Raw genomic sequence first — 23,352 nt, 5'->3', positions numbered from 1 at the left:
GGAATAATAAAATATGTATTCTTTTTGCCTGGCTTCTTTTGCTCAGCATTACGCTTGTGAAATCATTGGTGGTTGTTTGTGGAACTGTAGCTTATATTTTCATTGCAGCATGGTATTACATTTTATGAATATATCCCAATTTATTTTTTCATTCTCCTGGTGGACATTTGAGTCATTTCTATTTCTTGGCTGCTGCAGATAATGCTACTATGAACATTCTTGTACATATACATGCATTTCAAGTCTCAGGATAGTAATCTTCAACATCAGTAAATAGAGCTAAACAGTTGTCCAAAAGGGTTGCACCATTTTCTACTCCACCAACAGTGTAGGGTGCTTCCAAGTTTTTCCATCGACTCATCAACACATGGTATTGTCAGTCTTTTTGATTCAGACCATTCTGGTGGGTGAGTGATGGTGACTCGTTTTCATTTCATTCCCCTGATTGCTAATATGGTGGAGCACCTTTTCATATGTTTATTGGTCATTTGGTTCTCGTCTTTTGTGAAGTGCCTATTCTGCTCTTTTGCCTTTTCTTCTGTTGCGATGTCCATCTCTTAGTGATTTCTAGGAATTCTTTCTCTCTTCTGGTTAAAAGCCCTTTACTGTCATGTACACAGTAAATATCTTTGCTCACTCTATGGCTTGTATTTTTTTCACTCTTTAATGGTACCTTATAATGGACTAAAGTCCTTAATTTTAATGTTGATCGATTTATCAAACATTTCTTTTATGGCTAGTATTTTGTGTGTCTTGTATAAAATAATATTTCCCTACCTTAAAGTCATAAAAATAATCTTTTATATTATCTTTTAGAAAACTTATTTTTTTAATTTTTTACATTAGATGTATAATCTACTTGAAATTGATTTTGGGGTGTGGGATGAGGTTTGGATCAAGTTTTGGTTTTACCAGATAGATATAGAATTGACCCAGCACCATTTATTAGAATGGCTGTCTTTTACCCACTGCCTTACAATGCCACTGCTGCTATAATCAAGTATCTATACACGTTTGGGTCCCTTTCTGGACTCTGTACTTGTCCATTGGTCTATTTGCCCATCCCAGCACCAATTCTTTTCTTTTTAACATTTTTTTTTAATTGTGAAATATATATACAGAAAAGCAATAAATTTCAAAGTAAATTGTAACAAGTAGTTATAGAAAAGATTTCCGAGTTTGGTATGGGTTACATTTCCACAAATTTAAGTTTTTCCTTCTAGTTGCTCCAAGACACTAAAGACTAAAAGAAATATCAATATGATGACTTAGCAGTCATACTCATTTGTTAAATCTTCTCTTCTCTGTTATAACTCCTCCTTCTCCTTAGCGTCTTCTCCCCAGTCTTTAGAGATATTTGGGCTATACCTGTTTTTACTTTTTCATGTTGGAAAAGGGTGTCAAAAAGGGATAGGAGATAGAACTAGGTGATATTCTGGAGAGGTTGGCCCATCTAGGTTTCAGGACTTATCTGGCCTAGGAACCCATTTGGAGGTTGTAGTTTTCTGGAAAGTAATCTTAGTACATAAAACTTTTGTAGAATCTCAGATAGAGCCCTAGGTGTTCTTTAGGGTTGACAGAAATGGTTTTGGTTGGGGCTTGGCAAACCCTGGTATTAGCAATATCTAACTGAAGCTTGTATATTGCCTCCATGATAGCCTTTGACCTCATTTGAACTCTCTTAGCCACTGATACTTTATTTTGTTACATTTATTTTCTCACTTTGGTCAGAAAAATGTTGTCAATCCCATGGTACCAGGGTCAAAGCTCATCCCTGGGAGTCATGTCCCACGTTGCCCTGGAGACTTTCACCCCTCGTCCTAGCACCAACTGTATACCCTCTAAATTACTGCAGTTTTATGTGTTGATTGCCAATACAGCAAATTATCTCATCTTGTTCTTTAGGATTGTCTTAGCTTGCTCACGGTATTTTTTGAAACATATACATGTAGAAAAAGTTCAGAAATAAATTATTCTGGGTTATCCAGAATATGAGTATTCATTCCCCCCACATACCAAAAAGCAGAAAAGTATAAAGTTGGATTCAAAGTAATAGAAAAATGTTCACAATACTTTTTTTTTTAAGAGACCACTCAGTCAACTTCAAATTCTATTTTCATTGCATTGGACTTGGTGAAGGGACAGGATCCTGCGGTATTCTGTCATCTCTCATGGGATCCAGGCTCAAGTTGTCATTAAGACCAGGGTCTGCATCAGTGTCAGAGGAGGTCGACCGCCACTGCTGGGAGAATGGCAGGGCCCGGGAATGGAGGTGACCATGGAGGACTTGGGATCCAGGTCGCCCATCTCGGTACCTGAGGGATCTCCAAGCAGATCACACGTGGACAGGCCCACATCACTCTTCCAGGGGCACGAGGATAGTGCAGGCCTGGAGCATGAGGTGGAGGGTCATCCAGGCCTGCATAGGGACAACGTGAGGACACTGTCCACCCAGTTAGAGTCCACTGTTCTTTATAGAGCCCCTCCAGATGGACAAGCAGGGGCTCAGTCCTTGGCTTCTGATTGGCCTCCTGTATAGTCCAGTATAACTCTGTCAAACTTATCACTGTGTGGAGACACTGGCACCAGCTCTCTGCTGTCGTCTTCCTGAGCCTCTGAGTGGTTGATTTTTGACAGCATGTGATTCTTTTTCCTTTGTTTAGGATACATCACACTTTTAAGGAATTCCCACTCCTGAATGAAACTCCTGATTTCCTCATCACTCTGAGGAGAATTTACTGGCCCAAGGGCTTCTCTGGTTCCTGAGTGACTTTTTCCTTCTTTACTTCCTGGGGTTTCTAGTACTTTGAGGGTGAAATGTCACGTCCTCCTCTTTTACTCCTGGGCTTTCTGCAGAGACTCTTTTCTCTGCAGCCATAGGGCCTAACCCAGGAGACCTGGCACTTATTCCTCTGCTGCGGAAATTAAGGTAAGTGTGGAGATTCCGAGTGCAGAAATGTGCTTGCTTTTCTCTACTGCATGGAGTCTCCACAATATATTTGCGTGTGTGTGTGTGTGTGTGTGTGTGTGGCTAAAGGCTTTTATTAAACTAAGCATGTAATTTGCAAATGCTTTTATAGAAAATTTTAAAGGCAAAGTTATAAAAAATTTTCAATAAAAAAGTACAGAATTAACAGCAAAATTGCATTTTCTTTAGAATACAAATAAAACATTTCATTTTTGATATGCTGTCTGAAAATTTTATAATATATTCTCCAACTGATTGCTGCAATACTACACTTTAACAAGTCTCACGGTTAATTCAATCACTTATAATAACAGGTTCATCTTTTGGACCATAGGAATCAACTGCTCAATTTTAAGGAGAATAATAATAAAATTTGTCATCATATAACATGAAGTTGTAAAAGGCTCTTCAAGATATAGATATTTTCTAGCCTTGATTCTCTATTAAATTCTGTAAATAGGCATTAAGTAATACTGTAAACTTGAATTACACTTTAAAAATAAGCACCATTAAATACATTCTACATAAATTTCCTCTATCTTTACACTTTTCTTTTGCCACATATCCACAATACATTTTTAAGTAGAAAACAATATAGGTCACCAAGTGACATAATCCCATATATGTAAAATAATTGTATCTGGTAAAGCTCCATGAGCTGTCCATCCTCAAATGGTGGCAGCTAAAGTTCTTAGGGGTAGTGAGGACATGGCAGAGAGGATGAATTCTGGCAGGAGATGGCAGACAACCCCAGTGAGGGAAGCAGAAATGCAGAGGCAGGTTCTCTGATTTCCTGATTCCTCTCAGCTCAGATGAGGCTGATGAAATGGAGTTTAGCAGTTGAGAGACTCCTGGAATTACTGTTTCCTGGAAGTCCCTGCCTGCCATGGGACCCACAATTATCCCCATGGGATTATTATCATCATTATTATTTTTGTGAGCTGTGTAGCAGGAGTCAAGTTCATTCTTTTTCCATGTGAATATCCCATTATTGTAGCACCATTTGTTGAATGTTTGTTTGTTTTTCTTTCTTTGTTTGCTTGCTTGTTTGTTTTGGGAAGCGCATGGCCAGGTCCCCATGGGCTTTTTTTTTTTTTTTTTTTTTTTGTATGCTGTGTGGTGGGGTCACATTTCATTCTTTTCCATGTGAGCATCTCCTTGTTGCAGCACCACTTGTTGAATTTTTGTTTGCTGGTTTTTTTATTGTTTGTTTTGTTTGTTCGTTTGTGTTTTGGGAAGTGCATGGGCCAGGAATCTAACCTGGGTCTCCTGCATGGGGGGTGAGAATTCTACCACTGAACTACCCTTGCACCGCCCCGCCCCATGCGATTTTTTTTAATTAATTTATTTATTAATTAAAAAAATTTAACAACAAATGAACTAAAACATTAACATGTGATCATTTCGTTCTGCATATATAATCACAATATCATCACTTAGTTGCATATTCATCATTTCTTAGAACATTTGTATCAATTCAGAAAAAGAAATAAAACGAAAATAAAAAAAAAGATTATACATACCATACCCCTTACCCCTCACTTTCATTGATCACTAGCATTTCAAATTAAATTTATTTTAACATTTGTTTCCCCTATTATTTATTCTTATTCCATATGTTCTACTCATCTGGTGACGAGGTAGATAAAAGGAGCATCAGACACAAAGTTTTCACAATCACACAGTAATATTGTGACAGCTATATCATTATTCAATCATCCTCAAGAAACATGGCTACTGGAACACAGCTCTACATTTTCAGGCAGTTCCCTCCAGCCTCTCCACTACATCTTGGATAACAAGGTGATATCTACTTAATGCATAAGAATAACCTCCAGGATAACCTCTCGACTCTGTTTGGAATCTCTCAGCCATTGACACTTTGTCTCATTTCACTCTTCCCCCTTTTGGTCAAGAAGGCTTTCCCAATCCCTTGGTGCTGAGTCTCAGCTCATTCTAGGGTTTCTGTCCCATGTTACCAGGAAGGTCCACACCCCTTGGAGTCATGTCCTACGTAGACAGGGGGAGGGTGGTGAGATTGCTTGTTGTGTTGGGTGGAGAGAGAGGCCACATCTGAGCAACAAAAGAGTCTCTCTTGGGGGTGACTCTGAGGCCTAAATTTTAAGTAGACTTGACCTATCCTGTGTGGGGTTAAGTTTCATATGAACAAACCCCAAGACTGGGGGCTCAGCCTATAGCTTTGGTTGTCCCCACTGCTTGTGAGAATATCAAGAATTCAACTTGGGGAAGTTGATTCCCCGAAGAGGGCTTTGCAAATACTTTTCCACTCACTGATCGAATCACTCCGGGATTCATCGCACCCCATGTGATTTTAAACTAAAGCAGACAGCCGTCGCCTCCAGATGGTGCCATACTGCATCCAGAGCACCACAGACTGGTTGTCAGTGCTTCCCTTCCCTCTGTCCATGGAAAATCCTTAATAGAGGAGGGCAGCTTAGATGCAGTGCATGGAAGGAGCTTTCAAGGCAAAACCTTGACCACTCTCTCCTCCAAGGCATAACTGAACAGAACCAGTAGGACATTTCTCTATGAACCGGGGACAGAGAACACATAGCCCATGTTAAATATATAAAATTGTGGTGTGCTGGAACTGGCTTGTGAGAGTTCATTCTTGAATTTTCAGGAATTTTGCAAGTCAACTGTTAAACATAGACATTAATAAAAGTTAAATTAAATTAAATTAAAATATAATGTAATAAAGGCAAGGGTAATAAGCACTCAAAATTCATCACTCAATAAAAATAAATAATAAGGGAAACAAATGTTAAAATAAATTTAGTTTGAAATGCTAGTGATCAATGAAAGGGAGGGGTAAGGGGCATGGTATGTATAATTTTTTTTCTGCTTTCGTTTTATTTCTTTTTCTGTTGTCTTTTTATTTCTTTTTCTAAATTGATGCAAATGTTCTAAGAAATGATCATGATGAATATGCAACTATGTGATGATATTGTGAATTACTGATTATATATATAGAACGGGATGATCATATGTTCAGAATGTTTATGTTTCTTTCTTGTCATTTTTTTAATTTAAAAATTAATGAAAAAAATTAAAAAAAAACTCATCACTCCCAAATTATTTACCATATAATACAATTATCTCTGCCCTTAAGATTATTTTTCTATTGCATCTGTCTCACAGAGATATTATATAATGGTAAGCTACTATGTATCTTTTTCCAACTCCATGTTCAGTGAGGTCATGTTGGTAGCTTGTAATCAGCCATGGTGGAAGTATTTACACCACGGAAATTGACAAACACTGCAAATCAGGCTCCCACCTCCTCACAAGCAGGTTGTTGAACATTTACCACGACTTTCCCCACAATTACACAGACATATCTATGCACACTGATATATATCCACCCCTTTAAAAACACAAATGGTGGTCTAATGTACAATTTTTCTGCATTTTGCTTTTTTCAGTCAATAAATACTAGAGCGCTCTCCCCATCAGTGTATCTAGAGCTACATCATTCTTTTTAAAGCTGCATCTTTGATGTCACCTTGTGCCTCTTTCCTCTGGGATTGTGCCTTGTCCAGAACTCAGCCACGAATCCCAAGGGAAAGGAAAGGGCAGGTGAGGACATAGCCAGGAAGTCCTTTGGCTCCTTAGTCTTCACTGGGCAGAATCCATTCCTTCCTTTCTTTTTAAAAACTTTTTTATTGTATAGTATAACATATATACAAAGCAAAGAATAAAAAAGCAATCGTTTTCAAAGCACTCTTCAAAAAGTGGTTGCAGGACAGATCCCAGAGTTTGTCATGGGCTACCATACCATCCTCTCATATTTTTCCTTCTAAAGCTGCTCCAGAATATAAGAGGTTAGAGGACTTAAATACTTTTTTTTTAATCAACACAATCGACTTTTTCGTTCTTTTTTTTGTGTGAACAATAACATATATACAAAAAAGCTATAAATCTCAAAACCCCACACCACAATTAGTTGTAGAACATATTTCAGACTTTGACATGGGTGACAATTTCACAATTTCAGGTTTTACTTCTAGCTGCTCTAAAATACTGGAGACTAAACAAGATATCAATTTAATGATTCAGCATTCACATTCATTTGTTAAGTCTTATCTTCTACATATAATTCCACCATTACCTTTGATCTTTCCATACCTCTCTTTGGGGTTGTTTGGGCTATGGCAATTTTAAATTTTTGATATTGGAAGGGTCTGTCACTAATATGGGGTAGGGAGATGGAACTATCTGATGTTCTGGAGAGGCTGGGCTGGGTTTCAGGACTTATCTGGGCCAGCGACCCATCTGGAGGTTGTAGGTTTCTGGAAAGTTACTCTAGTGCCTGGAACCCTTGTGGAATCCCATATATTGCCCTAGCTGTTCTTTAGGATTGGCTGGAATAGTCCTGGTTGGGGATTGGCAAGTTATGATAGGTAGCAAGGTCTACCTGAAGCTTGTGTAAGAGCAACCTCCAGAGTAGGCTCTCGACTCTATTTGAACTCTCAGCCACTTATACTTTATTAGCTATACTTCTTTTCCCCCTTTTGGTCAGGATGGAATTGTTGATCACACTGTGCCAGGGCCGGACTCATTCCTAGGAGTTATGTCCCATGCCTCCAGGGAGGCTTTCACCCCTGGGCGTCATGTCCCATGTAGGGGGGAGGGCAATGATTTCACTTGCAAAATTGGACTTAGAGAGATTGAGGCCACATCTGAGCAACAACAGAGGTCCTCCAGAAGTAACTCTTAGGCATGCCTATAGGTAGTCTAAGCTTCTCAGCTACCTACATAAGCTTCGCAAGAGTAAGCCTCATGATCGAGGGCATGGCCTATTGACTTGGGTGTCCCTAAAGTTTGACACAGTATGAGGGGGTTCCCTGATGGTAAGATTTAATAGTTCCATAGTCCTTTTCCCTTCCCTCAGGGGACTTTGCCAATACTTTTTGATTTTCTGCTTAATATACTCTAGGGTGTTTCCAGGCATTATAATAATCTATAGAGTATTAAAGGTCCTCTTTCTTATCCTGTGCTTCTTGTGTTCAGTTGTTCAACTATACAGATAGGTTGAATTAGATTATGCACTACAGAAAAGTTCAGTTCCAGATCAAATAAACCTTTCTTCCATTGGTCTCAGAATCTTTTCCTTCTTATAATTTGTTCTGCTCAGCTCCCTCCAGACCAGTACCCCCTCCCAATGGTCACTCATCTCCTATCTTCTTATCCCTCCTCTGTACTCCCTCGTCTCACCTTCTCCATCTCCCGGTCTTCCAAGCTCCTTCCCTATACACCCTCCCCTCCACCACACTCCTGCAATTTGCACACATGAGTCAAAAGCATCCCCGGGGGAGACAACCGCCTCCTTTCTCTCAGCAGTGTCTGCACTGCCCTACCTAAATGAGTGCTCCGTGCTTCCCCTTATACCGTCTACTTATTCTACAGACATTTGCTGAGCCCTACATTGGGTCAGGCTCTCTGCCAGGAGCTTCAAGTTGCTGACTTCAGGGACTTCACAGAATAATGGCACAGAAACCAGGAAACGGACAAACAGTGGAAACCATCCTGTTAGGGGGCAGGCAGATGGTATTATGGGAGCCCAGAGCCAAGGCCCCGCTGGTGTGAGCACCAATGAAGTGGATTTGTAGTTCTAGAAATACTTTTTGTACCTCCTCTCCTCTTGTATAACTTCATTGAGATCAGGGTCCTACTGATGGTGGTGGCCATAAAGATTTTTTAGGACCACTACAAACCAGATGCAGTTTTTTTTATTTATTTTTTTTTATTAATCAAAAAAAAAAAAGAAATTAACACAACATTTAGAAATCATTCCATTCTACACATGCACTCAGTAATTCTTAGTATCATCACATAGATGTATGATCATCATTTCTTAGTACATTTGCATCGATTTAGGAAAAGAACTAGCAAAACAGCAGAAAAAGATATAGAATGTTAATACAGAGAAGAGAATTAAAATAATAATACTAATAAAAAATATATATATAAAAAGGAAAAATAAAAAAAATAAAAACAAAAGATACAAACACAAACAAACAAAAAACCATATTTCAGGTGCAGCTTCATTCAGTGTTCCAACCTAGTTACATTACACTTGGGTATTATTGTGCTGTCCATTTTTGAGTTTTTGTATCTAGTCCTGTTGCACAGTCTGTATCCCTTCAGCTCCAATTACCCATTATCTTACCCTGTTTCTAACTCCTGCTGGTCTCTGTTACCAATGATATATTCCAAGCTGATTCTCGAATGTCGGTTCACATCAGTGGGACCATACAGTATTTGTCCTTTAGTTTTTGGCTAGACTCACTCAGCATAATGTTCTCTAGGTCCATCCATGTTGTTACATGCTTCATAAGTTTAGTCTGTCTTAAAGCTGCATAATATTCCATCGTAGGTATACGCCACAGTTTGTTTAGCCACTCGTCTGTTGATGGACATTTTGGCTGTTTACATCTCTTTGCAATTGTAGATAATGCTGCTATAAACACTGGTGTGCAAATGTCCGTCTGTGTCTTTGCCCTTAAGTCCTTTGAGTAGATACCTAGCAGTGGTATTGCTGGGTCATAATCCATTCTGCCATTCTATGTCTTTTGATTGGGAAATTCAGTCCATTAACTTTTAGTGTTATTACTGTTAGGATAATATTTTCCTCTAACATTTTGCCTTTTGTATTATATATATCATATCTGATTTTCCTCCTTTCTACACTTTACTCCATACCTCTCTCTTCTGTCTTTTCGTATCTGACTCTAGTACTCCCTTTAGTATTTCTTGCAGAGCTGGTCTCTTGGTCACAAATTCTCTCAGTGACTTTTTGTCTATAAATGTTTTAATTTCTCCTTCATTTTTGAAGGACAATTTTGCTGGATATAGGAGTCTTGGTTGGCAGTTTTTCTCTTTTAGTAATTTAAATATATCATCCCACTGTCTTCTAGCTTCCATGGTTTCTGCTGAGAAATCTACACATAGTCTTACTGGGTTTCCCTTGTATGTGACAGATTGTTTTTCTCTTGCTGCTTTCAAGATCCTCTCTTTCTCTTTGACCTCTGACATTCTAACTAGTAAATGTCTTGGAGAACGCCTATTTGGGTCTATTCTCTTTGGGGTGCGCTGCACTTCTTGGATCTGTAATTTTAGGTCTTTCATAAGAGTTGGGAAATTTTCAGTGATAATTTCTTCCATTAGTTTTTCTCCTCCTTTTCCCTTCTCTTCTCCTTCTGGGACACCCACAACACGTATATTTGTGCGCTTCATATTGTCATTCAGTTCCCTGATTCCCTGCTCAAGTTTTTCCATTCTTTTCCCTATAGTTTCTGTTTCTTTTTGGAATTCAGATATTCCATCCTCCAGTTCACTAATTGTAGCTTCTGTCTCTTTAGATCTACCATTGTAGGTATCCATTGTTTTTTCCATTTTTTCTTCTTTGTCCTTCACTCCCATAAGTTCTGTGATTTGTTTTTTCAGATTTTCTATTTCTTCTTTTTGTTCAGCCCATGTCTTCTTCATGTCCTCCCTCAATTTATTGATTTGGTTTTTGAAGAGTTTTTCCATTTCTGTTCGTATATTCAGCATTAGTTGTCTCAGCTCCTGTATCTCATTTGAACTATTGGTTTGTTCCTTTGACTGGGCCATATCTTCAATTTTCCGAGCGTGATCCATTATTTTCTGCTGGTGTCTGGGCATTTGATCAGATTTCCCTGGGTGTGGGACCCAGCTGGTTGAAAGGCTTTTCTGTGAAATCTCTGGGCTCTGTTTTTCTTTTCCTGCCCAGTAGGTGGCGCTCGTGGCGGTCGTCTGTCTGCGGGGCAGTCGGCCCGGAAAACCGCGCGTGGAGGCGGGGGTCGCTGGCCGCCGCGGCTTGGGGGAGTGCCAGTCCAAATTGCCCAGCTGGCCTGAGATGCCAAGCGTGACGGGAGGGCCCAGCTATCCAACATTCCCAGTCAGACCGGGAAGCCACGTGCGTGGAGGGGACCCCAGTCGCCAGCCGCCCTGGCCAGGAAAACGTGCGCCCCTCGGGTATCTCACCGCAGTGGATTCTCCCTGCCCGTTCAGCCGTTCCAGAATGGGGTACGCTGTCTTTTTGGTCTCTGTCGTGACTCCGGGAGCTGTTTCGTATTGTTTCTCTTTCTTTAGTTGCTTTTCTGGAGGAGGAACTAAGACCCGCACGTCTTACTAAGCCGCCATCTTCTCCGGAAGTCCCCAGATACAGTTTTTTTTTTTTTTTTTATTAATTAAAAAAAATTAACTAACACAACATTAGAAATCAATCCATTCTACATATGCAATCAGTAATTCTTAATATCATCACATAGGTGTATGGTCATCATTTCTCAGTACATATGCATCGATTTAGAGAAAGAAATAGCACGACAACAGAAAAAGAAATAAAGTGATAACACAGAGAAAACACAAATAAAAATAAAAAGTACAAAAATATATGAGAAAGAAAAAAAAAAACAAAAAAAAAACTATAGATCAGATGCAGCTTCATTCAGTGTTCCAACATAATTACATTACAGTTAGGCAGTATGGTGCTGACCATTTTTTTTTTTTTTTTTTTTTTTTTTAGACATCATACCATTCTACATATGCAATCAGTAATTCTTAACATCATCACATAGATGCATGATCATCGTTTCTTAGTACATTTGCATCGGTTTAGAAGAACTAGCAGTATAACAGAAAAAAATATAGGATGTTAATATAGAGAAAAAAAAATAAAAGTAATAATAATAAGAACAAAACAAACAAAACAAAACAAAACAAGAACCTATCGCTCGGATGCAGCTTCGTTCAGTATTTTAACATGATTACTTTACAATTAGGTATTATTGTGCTGTCCATTTTTGAGTTTTTGTATCTAGTCCTATTGCACAGTCTGTATTCCATCAGCTCCAATTACCCATTATCTTACCCTGTTTCTAACTCCTGCTGAACTCTGTTACCAATGACATATTGCAAGTTTATTCTCGAGTGTCGATTCACATCATTGGGACCATACAGTATTTGTCTTTTAGTTTTTGGCTAGACTCACTCAGCATAATGTTCTCTAGGTCCATCCATGTTATTACATGCTTCATAAGTTTATCCTGCCTTAAAGCTGCATAATATTCCATCGTATGTATATACCACAGTTTGTTTAGCCACTCGTCTGTTGATGGACATTTTGGCTGTTTCCATCTCTTTGCAATTGTAAATAACGCTGCTATAAACATTGGTGTGCAAATGTCTGTTTGAGTTTTTGCCCTTAATTCCTTTGAGTAGATTCCCAGCAATGGTATTGCTGGGTCGTATGGCAATTCTATATTCAGCTTTTTGAGGAACCGCCAAACTGTTTTCCACAGTGGTTGCACCATTTGGCATTCCCACCAACAGTGGATAAGTGTGCCTCTTTCACCGCATCCTCTCCAGCACTTGTCATTTTCTGTTTTGTTGATAATGGCCATTCTGGTGGGTGTGAGATGATATCTCATTGTGGTTTTGATTTGCATTTCTCTAATGGCCAGGGACATTGAGCATCTCTTCATGTGTCTTTTGGCCATTTGTATTTCCTCCTCTGAGAGGTGTCTATTCAAGTCTTTTTCCCATTTTGTAATTGGGTTGGCTATCTTTTTGTTGTTGAGTTGAACAATCTCATTATAAATTCTGGATACTAGACCTTTATCTGATATGTCGTTTCCAAATATTGATTCCCATTGTGTAGGCTGTCTTTCTACTTTCTTGATGAAGTTCTTTGATGCACAAAAGTGTTTAATTTTGAGGAGTTCCCATTTATTTATTTCCTTCTTCAGTGCTCTTGCTTTAGGTGTAAGGTCCATAAAACCGCCTCCAATTGTAAGATTCATAAGATATCTCCCGACATTTTCCTCTAACTGTTCTATGGTCTTAGACCTAATGTTTAGATCTTTGATCCATTTTGAGTTAACTTTTGTGTAGGGTATGAGATATGGGTCTTCTTTCATTCTTTTGCATATGGATATCCAGTTCTCTAGGCACCATTTATTGAAGAGACTGTTCTGTCCCAGGTGAGTTGGCTTGACTGCCTTATCAAAGATCAAATGTCCATAGATGAGAGGGTCTATATCTGAGCACTCTATTCGATTCCATTGGTCGATATATCTATCTTTATGCCAATACCATGCTGTTTTGACCACTGTGGCTTCATAATATGCCTTAAAGTCAGGCAGTGCAAGACCTCCAGCTTCGTTTTTTTTTCCCTCAAGATGTTTTTAGCAATTCGGGGCACCCTGCCCTTCCAGATAAATTTGCTTATTGGTTTTTCTATTTCTGAAAAATACGTTGTTGGGATTTTGATTGGTATTGCATTGAATCTGTAAATCAATTTAGGTAGGATTGACATCTTAACTATATTTAGTCTTCCAATCCATGAACACGGTATGCCCTTCCATCTGTTTAGGTCTTCTGTGATTTCTTTTAGCAGTTTTTTGTAGTTTTCTTTATATAGGTTTTTTGTCTCTTTAGTTAAATTTATTCCTAGGTATTTTATTCTTTTAGTTGCAATTGTAAATGGGATTCGTTTCTTGATTTCCCCCTCCGCTTGTTCATTACTAGTGTATAGAAATTCTACAGATTTTTGAATGTTGATCTTGTAACCTGCTACTTTGCTGTACTCATTTATTAGCTCTAGTAGTTTTGTGGTGGATTTTTCCGGGTTTTTGACGTATAGTATCATATCGTCTGCAAACAGTGATAGTTTTACTTCTTCCTTTCCAATTTTGATGCCTTGTATTTCTTTTTCTTGTCTAATTGCTCTGGCTAGAACCTCCAACACAATGTTGAATAATAGTGGTGATAGTGGACATCCTTGTCTTGTTCCTGATCTTAGGGGGAACGTTTTCAATTTTTCCCCATTAAGGATGATATTAGCTGTGGGTTTTTCATATATTCCCTCTATCATTTTAAGGAAGTTCCCTTGTATTCCTATCTTTTGAAGTGTTTTCAACAGGAAAGGATGTTGAATCTTGTCAAATGCCTTCTCTGCATCAATTGAGATGATCATGTGATTTTTCTGCTTTGATTTGTTGATATGGTGTATTACATTAATTGATTTTCTTATGTTGAACCATCCTTGCATACCTGGGATGAATCCTACTTGGTCATGATGAATAATTCTTTTAATGTGTTGTTGGATACGATTTGCTAGAATTTTATTGAGGATTTTTGCATCTATATTCATTAGAGAGATCGGCCTGTAGTTTTCTTTTCTTGTAATATCTTTGCCTGGTTTTGGTATGAGGGTAATGTTGGCGTCATAGAATGAATTAGGTAGTTTTCCCTCCACTTCGATTTTTTTGAAGAGTTTGAGGAGAGTTAGTACTAATTCTTTCTGGAATGTTTGATAGAATTCACATGTGAAGCCGTCTGGTCCTGGACTTTTCTTTTTAGGAAGCTTTTGAATGACTGCTTCAATTTCTTTACTTGTGATTGGTTTGTTGAGGTCATCTATGTCTTCTTGAGTCAAAGTTGGTTGTTCATGTCTTTCCAGGAACCCGTCCATTTCCTCTAAATTGTTGTATTTATTAGCGTAAAGTTGTTCATAGTATCCTGTTATTACCTCCTTTATTTCTGTGAGGTCAGTAGTTATGTCTCCTCTTCCATTTCTGATCTTATTTATTTGCATCCTCTCTCTTCTTCTTTTTGTCAATCTTGCTAAGGGCCCATCAATCTTATTGATTTTCTCATAGAACCAACTTCTGGCCTTATTGATTTTCTCTATTGTTTTCATGTTTTCAATTTCATTTATTTGTGCTCTAATCTTTGTTATTTCTTTCCTTTTGCTTGCTTTGGGGTTAGCTTGCTGTTCTTTCTCCAGTTCTTCCAAATGGATAGTTAATTCCTGAATTTTTGCCTTTTCTTCTTTTCTGATATAGGCATTTAGAGCAATAAATTTCCCTCTTAGCACTGCCTTTGCTGCGTCCCATAAGTTTTGATATGTTGTGTTTTCATTTTCATTCGCCTCGAGGTATTTGCTAATTTCTCTAGCAATTTCTTCTTTGACCCAGTCGTTGTTTAGGAGTGTGTTGTTGAGCCTCCACGTATTTGTGAATTTTCTGGCACTCTGTCTATTATTGATTTCCAACATCATTCCTTTATGGTCCGAGAAAGTGTTGTGTAAGATTTCAATCTTTTTAAATTTGTTAAGACTTGCTTTGTGACCCAGCATACGGTCTATCTTTGAGAATGATCCATGAGCACTTGAGAAAAAGGTGTATCCTGCTGTTGTGGGATGTAATGTCCTATAAATGTCTATTAAGTCTAGTTCATTTATAGTAATATTCAGATTCTCTATTTCTTTGTTGATCCTCTGTCTAGATGTTCTGTCCATTGATGAGAGTGGTGAGTTGAAGTCTCCAACTATTATGGTATATGAGTCTATTTCCCTTTTCAGTGTTTGCAGTATATTCCTCACGTATTTTGGGGCATTCTGATTTGGTGCGTAAATATTTATGATTGTTATGTCTTCTTGTTTAATTGTTCCTTTTATTAGTATATAGTGTCCTTCTTTGTCTCTTTTAACTGTTTTACATTTGAAGTCTAATTTGTTGGATATTAGTATAGCCACTCCTGCTCTTTTCTGGTTGTTATTTGCATGAAATATCTTTTCCCAACCTTTCACTTTCAACCTATGTTTATCTTTGGGTCTAAGATGTGTTTCCTGTAGACAGCATATCGAAGGATCCTGTTTTTTTTTTTTTTTTTTTTTTTTTTTTTTTTTTTTTTTTTAAAGGAAAGACAGAGAGAAGGAAGGAAGGATAGAAGGAAGGAAGGAAGGAAGAAAGGGAAACATTTTTAAACATTTTCTTGTTTTATTGTATTCTGTTTCTCCGTTTTTGTTACATGGGCTGGGGCCGGGAATCGAACCGAGGTCCTCCGGCATAGCAGGCAAGCACTTTGCCCGCTGAGCCACCGCGGCCCGCCCAGGATCCTGTTTTTTAATCCATTCTGCCAATCTATGTCTTTTGATTGGGGAATTCAGTCCATTGACATTTAGTGTTATTACTGTTTGGATAATATTTTCCTCTACCATTTTGCCTTTTGTATTATATATATCATATCTGATTTTCCTTCTTTCTACACTCTTTTCCATATCTCTCTCTTCTGTCTTTTTGTATCTGACTCTAGTGCTCCCTTTAGTATTTCTTGCAGAGCTGGTCTCTTGGTCACAAATTCTTTCAGTGACTTTTTGTCTGAGAATGTTTTAATTTCTCCCTCATTGTTGAAGGATAATTTTGCTGGATATAGGAGTCTTGGTTGGCAGTTTTTCTCTTTTAGTATTTTAAATATATCATCCCACTGTCTTCTAGCTTCCATGGTTTCTGCTGAGAAATCTACACAAAGTCTTATTGGGTTTCCCTTGTATGTAATGGATTGTTTTTCTCTTGCTGCTTTCAAGATCTTCTCTTTCTCTTTGACCTCTGACATTCTAACTAGTAAGTGTCTTGGAGAACGCCTATTTGGGTCTAATCTCTTTGGGGTACGCTGCACTTCTTGGATCTGTAATTTTAGGTCTTTCATAAGAGTTGGGAAATTTTCAGTGATAATTTCTTCCATTAGTTTTTCTCCTCCTTTTCCCTTCTCTTCTCCTTCTGGGACACCCACAACACGTATATTTGTGCGGTTCATATTGTCCTTGAGTTCCCTGATACCCTGTTCAAATTTTTCCATTCTTTTCCCTATAGTTTCTGTTTCTTTTTGGAATTCAGATGTTCCATCCTCCAATTCACTAATTCTATCTTCTGTCTCTTTAAATCTATCATTGTAGCTATCCATTATTTTTTCTATGTTTGCTACTTTATCCTTCACTTCCATAAGTTCTGCGATTTGTTTTTTCAGTTTTTCTATTTCTTCTTTATGTTCAGCCCATGTCCTCTTCATGTCCTCCCTCAATTTATCGATTTCATTTTTGAAGAGGTTTTCCATTTCTGTTCGTATATTCAGCATTAGTTGTCTCAGCTCTTGTGTCTCATTTGAGCTATTGGTTTGTTCCTTTGACTGAGCCATATTCTCAATCTTTTGAGCGTGGACAGTTATCTTCTGCTGCTGGCGTCTGGGCATTTATTCAGATTTCTCTTGGTGTTGGACCCAGCAAGGTTGTAATATTTTTCTGTGAAATCTCTGGGATCTGTTTTTCTTATCTTACCCAGTATGTGGCGCACGTGGCACACGTTTGTCTCAAGTGTTTGGAATGGGTCTCCCCCAGTCACCAATCTCCGTGGCCTGGGGATTTCGGATCCAATTCTCTCCGTTGGTTCAGGGGCCGCGCGTGGTGGGGGCGTCAGCTGCCGCGGCTTGAGGGGACCCTGTGGCTGGTTGCGGGCCGCAGCAGGCCTGGGGGATTCCCCACCGGACCAGGAAGCCTCCCGTGGGGGGGGGCTACCGCTGCTTGGATAGCCCTCCTATCCGAGACTCGTATCCGCGGACTCGAAGCAGAGACTCGAAGCCGCCCGTAAAAGAGGGGTGCCGCCTGCCTCGGCTTGGGAAACTTGCTTCTCCAATACTCTCAGCCGGCCCGGAAAGGAGGGAGGGAGTAGCTCGGACCACCGCAGCTGCCGCTGATCGGGAAATCACGCGCCGCTCGGGGGTCTCACCGCAGCCAAGTCTCGCAGTCAGTCTAGCCAGCCCAGACTTTGGATAGCCCTCTGATCTGAGATTCGTAGCCGCGGACTCAAAGCCGAGACTCGAAGCCGCCCGCAGAAGAAGGGCGCCGCCTGCCTCGGCTTGGGAAACTTGCTTCTCCGATACTCTCAGCCGGCCCGGGAAGGAGGGAGGGATTAGCTCGGACCGCCGCAGCTGCGGCTGCTCGGCAAATCACGCGCTGCTCGGGGGTCTCGCCGCAGCCAAGAGTCGCAGTCAGACTTGCCAGCCCAGACTTTGTATAGCCCTCTGATCCGAGACTCGTAGCTGCGGACTCGAAGCCGAGACTCGAAGCCGCCCGCAAAAGTGTGGCGCCGGCCGCCTTGGCTGGGAAGCTTGTCTCTCCGCCCGGGAAGGAGGGAGGGATTAGCTCGGACCGCCGCAGCTGCGGCTGCTCGGGAAATCGCCCGCCGCTCGGGGATCTCACTCACCGCAGCCGAGTTTCGCAGTCAGACTAACCAGCCCAGACTGGGTTACGCTGTGTGTCCATTCCCTGCTGTAGCCCCGGGAGCTGTTCTGTACTGTTTCTGTTCACCTATTAGTTGATTTGGAGTCGGAGGAACTAAGACGCATGTACCTTACTAAGACGCCATCTTGGATCTCTCCAGATGCAGTTTTAAGATCTTTCCATACATCAACTCATCATATCCTCTCAATATCTCCAGGAATGAGGTACTATTATTATCCCCATTTTACAGAGGAACAAACTGAGGTACAGAGAGTTTAAGCAACTTGTCCAAGATCACCAGCTTGGGGGAATAGAGGATGCGGGACCAGAACACAGCAGTCTGCTCCCACCTGCCATTACTGAGCTCTGTAGTGTCTCACTCAGCTAGGTCACGATGGAGGCCAGAGTTAAAAATCCATGCTGGAATCACCTTTGTATTCCATGAGTGTCCAGCTTTCAATACCCTCTTCCTTTGGTGCCTCCATCTTTCTTCTGGGGAAGCTTCCATTTACATGTAATTTGGGGGAAAGTAGATAACTCCAAAATCAAATCTGGAGTTGCCCAACTCACCCTCTCCCTTCCCTGAGGCATGACTTAGGCTCAGTCAACCCACTGCTAAGGAGGCAATGACAACATGGAGACCAGAGCCTGCTCCCCATTCAGTGGCTCATTGGTTCTTGCCTGACTTTCCAGCCTGGTCATCCTACTCCTTCCAGAAATTTCAATTCCAAGACCCCAAGATCCTTCGATAATTGCCCTATTCATACAAACCAGCCAGAATCAATCTCTGCTATTTCAAGCCAACAATCCTGGTTGATAGATTCTGAATGTTTAACTTGTGGCTTTGCACACAGTAGTGAGAAAGCATGTTCTCCAAACATAAATGAATAAGATACTTGGTGTAAATGAATGAAACTCAGTGATGGCTATGAATTCCTTGAGGTTATGCCAGCAACATCACGCTGATGTTTCAAAGTATCTTTATTCCTCTTTTCATTTTCCTTTTTTTTATTTGAAATTTTTATACACAAAAAGTTTTTCAAGTCTTCATTTCTAAAGGCTGTTTTCTGAATTTTATTTCATTTGTTTATTCCTAATAGCTCTTCCCAGAAGTCTTGAAAGAAAGAGAGCCATCGCTGAACCAGAGGGGTGGGAATTAGAGCCAGAAGTACCCCCTTGCCCCCAGGCCCTGTGACTCTCTGCCGTGGCTCCAGGGTAGAGGTTCTGGGTCTCAATGGCCCCTTGGCCAATGCCCCAGGGCTGTGAGCAAAGGGCAGTATGACTGCTAACCACTGCCATTTACATACTGTGTGACTTTGGTTGGTTGCTTTCACTTCCCTGAACTTCAGTCTCACATTTATGAAACAAGGGTAATAATTTTTTGGAAGGTTGTTAGGAGGTGAAATGAGCTATTGCAAGTGAAGTGTGTAGTACAATGCCTGGCACGTGTGTTTGAAGTCCCCTCCTCTCTCTTAGGCTATAGTACCTCAGGACACAGAAGAGAGAGCTTCGACGCTACCTCGGGACCCGAGAGTCCTCAGGGGCTGCATTACCTCCTCTGAAAGTGTTCAAATTCCGCCTGTCTTCTCGCTTTCACCGCTGGAAGGTCACGCTGGTTATAGGCGTCCTGAAAGTTATAGCTCTTGTGCTTCTTGGTGGTTTCACATTTGCACTGGTTTTTCGGGAACAGCCTAAAACAAGCAAGAAGACTGCAAACGATGGTTGGGGTGGTGATGGTGGGCGGGCTGCCTGATAAGAGGGAACGTGAGGTCTAACTCCGTGATTCGCTGCCCTGAGGATCTCCCCTCCCACACCAGGCTGGTCTAATAGAGTTTGAGACCCTGAAATCCAAAACCTTCCTAGAGCCACAGGGAGGGCTGAGGGGGAGGGGATGATGGCTGAAGAACCCCCCTTTCCCACTTGAATTATACCCCACACCTAACTTCTTTAAAGGGAGGCCCCCATGAATGCCAGCGGTGTCTTTGCCCTACCACGAGGGGAGGGCAGAGAGACAGGACAACAGCATCTTTCCTAGTTTGGGCCAAACAGGCCCTCCAATGTTTTAAAGGACTTCGCTAGAGAGAACAGAGACTACTTCTACACACAAGGCTTCTCCTGGTTCCCACAGTTTGGAATCACTTTAGCGATTAGGAAAGTAGAGAACCATCCGTCAAATGGGCACAATGGGGCAGAGGAATCACAGCATGGGCAAGGGAGAGGTCTTGACCAAGATAGAAGAGGACAGAAGAGAGAGGACGCTCAATGTCTCACCAGACTCCTTCGTAGGTAAAGAGGCTCCTGAGATGTTCCTCAGGGAGAAGCTTCAGCACGTGGGCAGCCGTGACAGGCTGCGGGAGGCCTGATCTGAGGCTAATGAACACAGCATCAAGGGATATCCTTCTGAATAGAAATAAAATAACTCCAAATCCACAGATTAAGAGTGACCTCTTGAGGAGCCACAGAAATCTAGAGCTGTTGGGAGACAAAAAAAAAAAAAAAGCAGATGATATTAAGAGCCTTTTCTTGATTAGGTAATAAATGGCTTGATTATGTAATATATATGGGAATAGTGACTTGAGGGAGAATGTAAATTAAACCTACATCTTATGTTCCTTACCCAAATAAACCACTGATAAATAGGAGAGTTAAATATATATATAATCAATGTGCAACAGAGGACTTAGAAAGATCAAAAGTAAAAGGATGGGCAAGAATCATCCCAAGGAAATTTAAAAAAAAGGAATAAGGTTTGCAATATTATATATTAATATGAGCATAGTTAAACTCAAGGCAAAAAAACCATAGTATTAAAGAGGACAAAAAGGATCACTTTATATGATCAAATTCCAGATCCACAAAATAGAGAGTGATTAAGAACTTTATCCACTCAATAATAGCACTACAATATACAAAACAAGAAATGGCAGGAAATGGAAGGAGAAAGGATTAGAAATACAATGGTAATCATAGATTATAGTATGCCACTCTCAGTCCTTGTGAGATCAAGTCTCAGAAATATGCAAAGCAAAAGAGCAATTAAATATATAATTCATATTCTGTTAAAGAGCTCTTAGAATATTTACAAAAATTGGCCATTTGTAAGACACAGAGGAAACCGTAATAAAGTAGATAGAGTTCAGATCATATATTCTGACAGTGCAATTAAAATGTAACCTAATACCAAGAGCTCCCAGGTGGAAATTAAACAACAACAACAACCACAAAACCCTCTCCCAAATAACTCTTGAATCAAAAACAATGTCAGATGGGCATAGCTCAAATACCCCTGAAAACTGGGAGAAAGATCAAAGGAGAAGGTAAAGTTATAACAGAGACGATAGGATTTAACAAATGGTTATGATTCCCTAAGCATTACATGATATTTCTTTGAGTCTTGGAGCAACTAGAAGTAAAAACCTAAAATTCTGGAATTGTAATCTATACCAAACTCTGAAATCTGTTCTACAACTAATTGGCATGTTGTGCTTAGAAATTCATTGCTTTTTTGTATATATGTTATTTTTCACAATAAAAAATAGAATGATAAAAAAGAATAATATATGTTAACACACAGCCAGAGATTGGCTAGATGTTTTTCATTTTTAAATAAACAAATTGAAAACACTTTATAAAAAAAGACAAAATAAGAACAAGAATATAAAGACAGTGAAAACACTATATACCAAAACTATGAAACATGCTAACGGCATACTGAGGGCAATATGAAACTTTAAATACATAATTCTAATCACAAAACATAGAAATTAATTATACATTCAAATAAGGAGCTTGATAAAGGCCAAGAAATGAATCTAAGAAACAAGGACTTAATAACAAATGCAAATAGAAACTGGTGAGTTAGGAAAAAAAGGCAAATGGAAAGAAATAATAAAATTAGAGGAGAAATAAATGAAATGAAGAATAAAAAACAATTGAGAGACTCTAAAAACCAAAGAAACCAAAAGTGTTCTTTGAAAAGGTCAATAAAATTAACAAAAAAACAAAAAAAAAAATTAACAAACATTTAGCTTGACTGATAAAGGAAAAAAAGAGAGAAGAAACAAGTAATTAAAATCCAAAATGAAAGTAGTACAACTGAGAAACTTTGGGGATATCTGCCTGGTTGGCAAACTTGCTTCTTTGAGAGTTTTCCTCCTGACTCACAGAGGTGTCTAGTAACTTTGTGTTTTAGGGTACAAGCTGCCAGAATGCAATGTACCAGAAATGGAATGGTTTTGCCAGTTTACAGTTCTAAGGTCGTGAAAATGTCCAAACTAAGGCATCCAGGGAACGCTACCTTGATTGAAGAAAAGTCAATGGATCTAAAACACTTCTGTCAGCTGGAAAGGCACATAAGGATGTCTGCTAGGTTTTTCTCCTGGCTTCTTGTTTCATAAGAATTCTCCTGGGGTGTTCTCCTTTGGCATCTCCAAAGATCTCTGGCTGTATGGGCCCTGTTGGTTCTCTTGGCTCTCAAACTTTTTCCAAAATAGTTCCTTCTTAAAGAGCTCCAGTAAGCAACCCCACCTTGAATGGGTGGAGATGCATCTCCATGGAAACCAACTAATCAAAAGTTACCACCCACAACTGGGTGGGTCACATCTCCATGGAAACAATAAAAAAGATCCCACCCAGCAATACTGAATGAGGATTAAAGGACATGGCTTTTCTGTTGTACATAATAGCTTCAAACTGGTATACTTTGGTTATATAACTTTATACTCCCCTAGTTGTGGTCGATTTTACCAAGAGTGAACACTGTCTAAACAGAGCTAATCAATCAGAATTTCTCTCCTAGGAATTGAAAATCAGATATATCAGTCAGTTTATTCTAATCCTCTAAACTGAGAAGAGAGAAGAGAAAAGAGAAGGGGGGTTGAACAGAAGAAGGCGAGAGATTCAAAGAAAAGTATAGATATTGCTGTAAAAGAGAAAAAGTTGAGTAAATTGTCAAATACCATGCACTTCCTTTCAAAAAATCCCAAATCCATAATTTGCAAGTAAAACAATGCCAGACCAGAGAGAGGATTGTAGGAAGACGGCAGAGTAGAAAGATCCAGGAATCAGTCCCTCCACCAAAACAACTATGGAACTGGCAGGAAGTATCTGAGTCAACTATTTTGGAACTCTAGAGGCTAGCGTGTAGCATCCAGGGAAGAGTTAGAGGATGAGGCTGGTAAATTGCAGTAAATCTTGGTGAATTCCAGTGTGTGTAGTAGCTGCCATCCCCCATCCCTCAGCTGGGTGGCAGCCTGGGCTTGGGTGCAGCTTGCTG

At 39.8% G+C, this 23,352-nt stretch overlaps 1 protein-coding gene across 1 annotated transcript in view; it reads right to left on the bottom strand.

Moving 5' to 3' along the window:
• The window catches only part of B4GALNT2 (beta-1,4-N-acetyl-galactosaminyltransferase 2 (SID blood group)), a 65,370-nt gene that overhangs the window by 20,282 nt on the left and 21,736 nt on the right, over positions 1-23,352 (bottom strand). The window contains exons 2-3 of the mRNA XM_077163060.1: positions 20,349-20,549; positions 19,631-19,768 (exon numbers count right to left, since the gene is read on the bottom strand). Of these exons, the coding sequence (XP_077019175.1) occupies positions 19,631-19,768; positions 20,349-20,549 (339 nt within the window). The remainder of the gene's footprint in view (positions 1-19,630; positions 19,769-20,348; positions 20,550-23,352) is intronic.

Source organism: Tamandua tetradactyla, chromosome 6, assembly GCF_023851605.1.
Source record: "Tamandua tetradactyla isolate mTamTet1 chromosome 6, mTamTet1.pri, whole genome shotgun sequence".
Lineage (NCBI taxonomy): Eukaryota > Metazoa > Chordata > Mammalia > Pilosa > Myrmecophagidae > Tamandua > Tamandua tetradactyla.
Note: the sequence above shows the minus strand (reverse complement) of the source record. Positions and strands in the feature narration are given on the sequence as shown.